Genomic DNA, 6,813 nt, shown 5'->3' on the forward strand with positions numbered 1-6,813 from the left:
GATCCAGCATCTCATGTGAAAAGAGCAAAATTAATAAATAAAGATCCACCATCTCATGCCAAAAAAGGAAAATTATTAAGTCAAAAAAGATCCACCATCTCATGCCAAAAAAGGTAAAATAATTGAATAAAGATCCAGCATTGATGGTAAAATATTTTAGGGCTACGTACTAGTAACTCTGGTAATTAACAAGATTCACACATATAAATATGACCATTCCCCACTCGTGGTTTGTGAATCATATCCCTATCAAAACTAAAGAGTTCTAATTATTTATCAATCATGCAGCGGCTTTGCGTCTTGTTATTTGTCTTTGCATGTGTGACCTTAAGCTCTGGTAAGTTTCCATAACTTCTTGAAATCATTATTCATTAATAACTCTGTTATTTGAAAATATTTACATCATATAGCCCAATATACAATATCATGCATAATGTATCAACCTTGTATAAACTGTATAATAGTGTATAAAAGTTGCTTTACACAAATATATTAAAAATTGGGTGTTTATACGCAAAGTATGGGCTGCATGGCGTGAATATTTTCAAAAATAGACATAGTATAATTTTCCCAATTTATGTCTTGGTATTTGTTTATTGACCCCACTTGTGAGATTACCTTATTTGTTAAATTGAATTACTGATCCTTTTTTTTTTTTAATTATTATTTTTATTTTTGGTAAAAGGTGTTGAAGGAATTGGTGTGAACTATGGGCTCTTGGGAAATAATCTGCCACCACCGGCCCAAGTAATTAATCTCGTAAAGTCCAAAAACATCCAAAACATACGAATTTTCGATCCAAACCAAGACGTGCTAAAGGCCCTAGAGGGTTCTGGCATTTCCATAATTCTTGGTACCCGAAACGAAGACTTGCAAGCACTTGCAAGTGATCCAACTTTTGCAACAAATTGGGTAGTCACTAACATTATTCCACATACTTCAAATGTCAAATTCACATGCATATCAGCAGGTAATGAAGTCATACCTGGACCATTAGCAACTTTTGTACTAGGAGCCATGCAAAATCTAGACTCGGCACTGAAAGCCAACAACCTTAACATACCCGTTTCAACGGCAGTCCCATTACAAGTGTTAGGAACCTCGTATCCTCCTTCGAACGGAGCATTCTCCGAGGATTCCATTCAATTCCTTAAACCAATTGCACAATTTTTAGCTACAAAGAAATATCCGTTACTTGCTAACGTCTATCCTTATTTTGCCTATTCGGGAAATTCTGCTCAAATTCAATTAGACTATGCACTTTTAAAAAACACTGCTCCAATTTCAAGTGATGGCCAATTCCAATACAGCAACATGTTTGATGCAATGGTGGACTCTCTATATGCTGCATTAGAGAAAGTTGGACAACCAGCGGTAGATGTTGTGGTTACAGAGACAGGGTGGCCGAGTGCTGGTGATGTTTATGCAACTAAAGACAATGCTCAAACATATGCAAACAATTTGATTGCACATGTTTCTTCTGGACAAGGAACTCCTAGGAGGCCTGGCAAAGTTTTGGAGACATACATTTTTGCTCTCTTCAACGAGAACCAAAAGCCCGCTGGTACCGAGGAAAATTTTGGTTTATTCTACCCCGATATGACTGAAGTTTACCACGTCAACTTAACACCCTAGAGAATTAATGTGTATATAACTCTATATACAGCATAGGCACCAACACATCAATTGTTTCCTCCATAGGGATTAGATAATTTTCCAATATTACCACTACTTCGTTTTCTTAATCTTTGTATTTACTTATGTTTCGATGTATGATGTATCGATTCAAAGAATTGGCAAAAGATTATAGATATGCACACAATAGGATTGTGATGTTTTAATTATTTCGTCTCATTTTTGTTTTGTCTAGTTGCTAGCATCTTTGGAAGATTTATGCTATGTCATTAATTCACTTATAAAACACGCATGGTTTAATTTAACGAAATGAGTGCTGCAGCAAATAACAGAGGATTTCACGGGATCCCTCCTTTATTCATGAATAATCTCATTCTTGAGTCATATGTTAGAAACAGAGATTTTGTACTTTTACGGGTAATTAGGTGTTGGGAAATAATTTGTGAACCTTTTATTTATTGTATATTTAGTGTATAATTAGGCGTTGGGAAATAAGAGTGGTTACTTTAAATATACAAAAAAATAAAAACAAAAAAAAAACTATGTTGTTATGTATATATTTTATGCAAATTTTTACACTTACATATAAAAATTATACATTTTGTCGGCTATTACTTTGATGCGTAGATATACAATGCAAAAACCCCTACTAGTCTAAGGATCCTACAGCGTAGCCAGGAATAAGATAAAGGCCTATGGTCTGCAACTTAAATGACCCAAAAAGTGACATGTGAGACCAAAATAACCCATTAAAAAAAAAAAGTTACATAAGTACCCTTTGCACACTAATTTAGTGCGCAATAGGACTAAACTGTAAAGTTATAGTTTAGTCCGATTGCGCACTAAATTTAAGTTAGTGCGCAATGGGGGTATAAAAAAAGGGAAAATTTCACAAATGACTAACATTTGAGGGTTAAAGATTCAGCGTAGCAACACTTTCATTATTTACGTATTGTAGCAAATCCAACCCACCTTCCGCGTGTATCCAAATCGGCTTAATGCTGTATTCAGGAATACAGTTAGTTAAAAATTTGCTGAAACCTTGGAACCAAATCTTTTTAAACATGGCAAACAAAAATAAAATCTTCCTAAAATCATGCTTAATGATATATTTTCCAAAAATTAACACGGCTCTTTATTCCTCCATACATTCAAATTTGAATTCAAATTCGCATCATCAATAGCCGAAAACGAGCAATTTTACCAAAATTTAGAATTCAATTCTACCAATTCCATGCATAAAACTATCTCGTAATTAAATTGCGAATCTCTTTGCGTTTGTATACAACAAATTTGATGTTGTATGTATCGGTTTCTACGTAAATCCTTTTTGTTGACGTATACAGCCATTGTTGGATTCATCTCGTCGCCATTATATACAGTAAAAGGTATTTAATAGTTCAATTAATGTTCATGACCAATTTATACAGATATAGATGATACAAGATCTTACGGATGATTTTGTTGCTAATTTTTTGCGATCCGAATTTACCGTTCTAAATTGAAGTAATGTCTAATATAACAAATGTAATTCGACATTCGGTTTTTGGAACGATGACAATTGTTTCGTTAATTACTCTATAGATGCGTAGTTTTCAAAGAGTATGCCTCGTATGATGAGTTAGTTGATGCAATAGCGAAAACGGTGCGAATCGATACAAGTATCAAAAAAATCAAGTATCAAATATATGATCGACGGTAATTCCATGCCTATGGAAATACACAACGACATGAGTGTCCGGGTGTATGTTGAACTGAAGAAAGAGAATAGGCAGTTCGGGATGTATCCGTTGTGTATCACAACAACTGATAGGACGCGTGAATACAGTCTATCGGGCGAAATTGTTATTCAAGGTAGCCTAGCAATAGCGTATACAAATGGTATACAAGAAATGGATGCTAATGATTCGATAGCACTGGCGGCATCAACTTCTAGTAATGAAATAGTTATATTCGGAGGAGAGAACGATTTGATAATTTCAAACCGTAATCAGAAAGAAGTCATGGTAAATCAGGTATACAATGATAAGGAAACTTTGAAAGCTGTGATGACGAAGTATGCTATTGACAATAGATTTCAATTCCGAACAGAGAGGTCAAATTTCGTAAGGTTAGTTAGTTACTGATTTTTTTGATGTATTTGTATGTTTCTATAAATTCAATACAGTTATGTTAGGGTAGTGTGTTAAACTGCTTACATGTATGTCTACTAAATTTGAATACATGATTATATGTGTGTTTTGATTATTATATATTTTCTAAATTCACTATTTTGAATAATCATATGATGTGTATTTTTCGACTGTATATGTATATATACATATCCGGTATTGCAGCTACACCCTTGCATGTCTTTCTAGACAATGTGAGTGGAAATTGAAAGCTTCAAGTATCAACAGATCAGCTATGTTCAAAATCAGAGAGTTCGTGGAGAAACATACATGTCCATTGAAGGATAAGGTGTATACACAACATCAAGCAAGTAGTGGTTTTATAGCATGCATTATTAAGCCAAAATTTAGAAATTATAAGAGGAAGTATGTGCCTAGTGATATAGTAGATGATGTTAAAAATGATTTTGGAGTGGATGTGCCATACATGAAAGCATGGCGTGCTAAAGAAAAGGCTATGACGGAGTTAAGGGCGAGCACCGAGTCATACAAGAAATTGCCGGGATACGTATACATTTTGGATAAAACATACCCAGGTTCTCACATAAGAATGAAGAAAACATCTGAAAATGAGTTCTTGTATATTTTTGTAGCATTGTATGCCTTTATAAAGGGGTTTGAATGTTGTCGACCCATCGTGGTTGTAGATGGCAGCCACATCAAAACAAAGATACAATGGGACATTTGTTTCGGGCCGAGCACGATGGATGGTGCAGGTATTTCAAAATCGATCATTTTAGTTATATAAAAAGCTCATAGAACTCAAAAAAAAAATTATGTATTCAACTGATTTTGCAGGAAATATACTACCTTTGGCGTATGGCGTGATTGATTCAGAAAATGATAAGTCTTGGACATGGTTCTTCGAACAGTTCAAGGAAGCTTATGGGCTACGGGAGAGCATGTGTGTTGTATCTCGATAGGCATGAATCCATCATCAAGGCCGTATCCAAAGTATATCCTAATGTTCCCCATTTTGCACGCATATGGCATCTTTGGAAGAATGTATACAATAAATATAGAAAGAGTCACAAAGGTCGAGTGGGGTGTACTATGCAATGGCAAAAGCGTATACACAGGATGAGTTTGACATGCTAATGGAAAAGGTTGCGACGGTGGATATTCGTGTAAAGGATTACTTGGAGTTAGCCGGAAGGGAAAAGTGGTCTAGGCTGTATGCTCCAGTCAACCGAGCATGGACAATGACGTCTAATATTGCTGAGTCTATCAATTCAGCTCTCGTACAAGCAAGAGAATTGCCAATATTTGATTTTCTTGAAGAAGTTAGGATTATGTTTGGGCTACTGAATTTCACTAATCGACAAAATGGTTCATATACATTCACAACACTTGGGAAGAAATTCAATGAAATGCTTTCCATTAATGAGCGTAAATCGCACGCACGCTTTGGTTAGTTTTCGTGTATCCGTTTGTGTATTTAATTTCTTTGGTATATTTCATGGTCTGTATGGTTCTTATATTTATATATTAGTCGAAATACGCCTGTAACATGCTAATATGTTTTTGTATGGTTTCTTAGGTAATACCATCAACCGAATACGTGCACACGGTAATTGATGAGGGGCGGCGTTTCATAGTTTGTATTGAAAAGAAGACATGCAGTTGCAAAGAGTTTCGATGGAGGAGATTCCCCGCCCACATGCCCGGGTCGTTCTTAAGAAAAAAATCGACACCGACAACTATTGCTCAAAAATATACAAACCGAAACCGTGATTAAGACTTATACTATCCTAGTTTATCCTCTACCCGATGAGAGTGAATGGAAAATACCCGGATACATTTTGGAAGAGTAGCTTTTTCCACCGAGATACAAGAGACCTCCTGGAAGGCCAAAGAAGAAGCGTGATAATTCTTTATCTGAATGGTTTTCAACTAAACGTACAAATTCGTGTAGTAGGTGTGGACATGTTGGACACAATAGGCGTTCTTGTACAAATGAGCCTCGAAGAAAGTAGTTGGTGTTTCCGTTCTAAATCTTGCTTTCTAATGTTTTTCGATATTGGACCAAATCAACTTCAAAGGACTATTGTTGTTTACGTTCCCTGATTTTTGGTCCTGTATGTTTGTTTGGAACACTGAATAAAGGAAACGATTTTATATGAAAGCATTGAAGTGTTTGTGGTGTATTTTGTTCATGGTTTAAAATCGTACCAATACTAAAGTTTAGTACTTAAACAATACTAAAGATCCGAAAGTTATAAACCGATTGTTTGAAGGAATGATATGTATCAACTATGTTCTACGTATATTATTTGAATGATTTGTATCCAAAATATCCTAAAACCGTAATACAATTTTATGTGGATACGATTTTTTTAGTGGATACATTACTGATTGCAGATATACAAAATCTTGTTTGGATGTATTCAACATATGCTGATTTCATATACAACTATGTTTAAATACAACTCTGCATACAAAAAATAGCTAGTTGCATTAACTTGTATCCAGTATATTTTGAATCCAAAATACACCTTTTGTGTGAATACAGCTTTGTGTGGATACATTACTGAGTGCAGATGCAAATTCTGTCTGTGGATGTATTCAACATCTGCTGATACTAGATATAGCAACGTGTGAATACAACCCTGAATACGTATACAACTATTTGCATTAACTTGTATCCAAGATATTCTGAATCCCAAAATATAATTTTGTGTGAATACAACCTTTAAGTGAATACATTACTGAGTGCAGATACAATTTTGTGTGGTGTGTATTTAACATATGCTGATTACGGATACAACTATGTGTGAATATTACTGTGAATGCAAAATAATTGCTGCTTCATTCGATAAAATGCACGACCAAAAGTTTCTTAACTACAAGGTGTGTGTCCTCATTTTATTCAAATAACCATCAAAATTGTGTATTGTGTATTCATACTATGAGATACAACACTGTATCCAACATATTTTGTATCACACGAAAATGATTCAACTCTGAATACAACTATGAGATATAACAAAACATGAATATATTGTAA

General features: G+C 34.7%; 3 protein-coding genes across 3 annotated transcripts; all 3 read left to right on the forward strand.

The window, feature by feature from the left end:
• Positions 1-203: 203 nt before the first annotated feature.
• LOC132058317 (putative glucan endo-1,3-beta-glucosidase GVI) lies at positions 204-1,835 on the forward strand. The gene is made up of 2 exons (XM_059450860.1): positions 204-337; positions 686-1,835. The coding sequence occupies exons 1-2, from the start codon at positions 283-285 to the stop codon at positions 1,633-1,635; spliced, it is 1,005 nt and encodes a 334-aa protein (XP_059306843.1). The 5' UTR covers positions 204-282; the 3' UTR covers positions 1,636-1,835.
• Positions 1,836-3,527: 1,692 nt separating this feature from the next.
• LOC132057671 (uncharacterized) lies at positions 3,528-4,729 on the forward strand. The gene is made up of 3 exons (XM_059450287.1): positions 3,528-3,745; positions 3,972-4,522; positions 4,605-4,729. The coding sequence occupies exons 1-3, from the start codon at positions 3,528-3,530 to the stop codon at positions 4,727-4,729; spliced, it is 894 nt and encodes a 297-aa protein (XP_059306270.1).
• Positions 4,730-4,864: 135 nt separating this feature from the next.
• LOC132057672 (uncharacterized) lies at positions 4,865-6,407 on the forward strand. The gene is made up of 3 exons (XM_059450288.1): positions 4,865-5,216; positions 5,347-5,376; positions 6,319-6,407. Exons 1-3 carry the CDS (start codon positions 4,865-4,867, stop codon positions 6,405-6,407), a joined length of 471 nt encoding a protein of 156 aa, XP_059306271.1.
• Positions 6,408-6,813: the final 406 nt, after the last annotated feature.

This window comes from Lycium ferocissimum, chromosome 5 (assembly GCF_029784015.1).
Source record: "Lycium ferocissimum isolate CSIRO_LF1 chromosome 5, AGI_CSIRO_Lferr_CH_V1, whole genome shotgun sequence".
NCBI lineage: Eukaryota > Viridiplantae > Streptophyta > Magnoliopsida > Solanales > Solanaceae > Lycium > Lycium ferocissimum.

Coding starts and splice junctions, on each gene's coding strand:
- LOC132057672 (XM_059450288.1), top strand. CDS start 4,865: ATGGCAAAAGCGTATACACAGGATGAGTTTGACATGCTAATGGAAAAG. Junction 5,217..5,346: donor TAAATCGCACGCACGCTTTG/GTTAGTTTTCGT, acceptor ATGGTTTCTTAG/GTAATACCATCAACCGAATA. Junction 5,377..6,318: donor CAACCGAATACGTGCACACG/GTAATTGATGAG, acceptor GTGTGAATACAG/CTTTGTGTGGATACATTACT.
- LOC132058317 (XM_059450860.1), top strand. CDS start 283: ATGCAGCGGCTTTGCGTCTTGTTATTTGTCTTTGCATGTGTGACCTTA. Junction 338..685: donor ATGTGTGACCTTAAGCTCTG/GTAAGTTTCCAT, acceptor TTTTGGTAAAAG/GTGTTGAAGGAATTGGTGTG.
- LOC132057671 (XM_059450287.1), top strand. CDS start 3,528: ATGGATGCTAATGATTCGATAGCACTGGCGGCATCAACTTCTAGTAAT. Junction 3,746..3,971: donor GAGAGGTCAAATTTCGTAAG/GTTAGTTAGTTA, acceptor CCGGTATTGCAG/CTACACCCTTGCATGTCTTT. Junction 4,523..4,604: donor GAGCACGATGGATGGTGCAG/GTATTTCAAAAT, acceptor CTGATTTTGCAG/GAAATATACTACCTTTGGCG.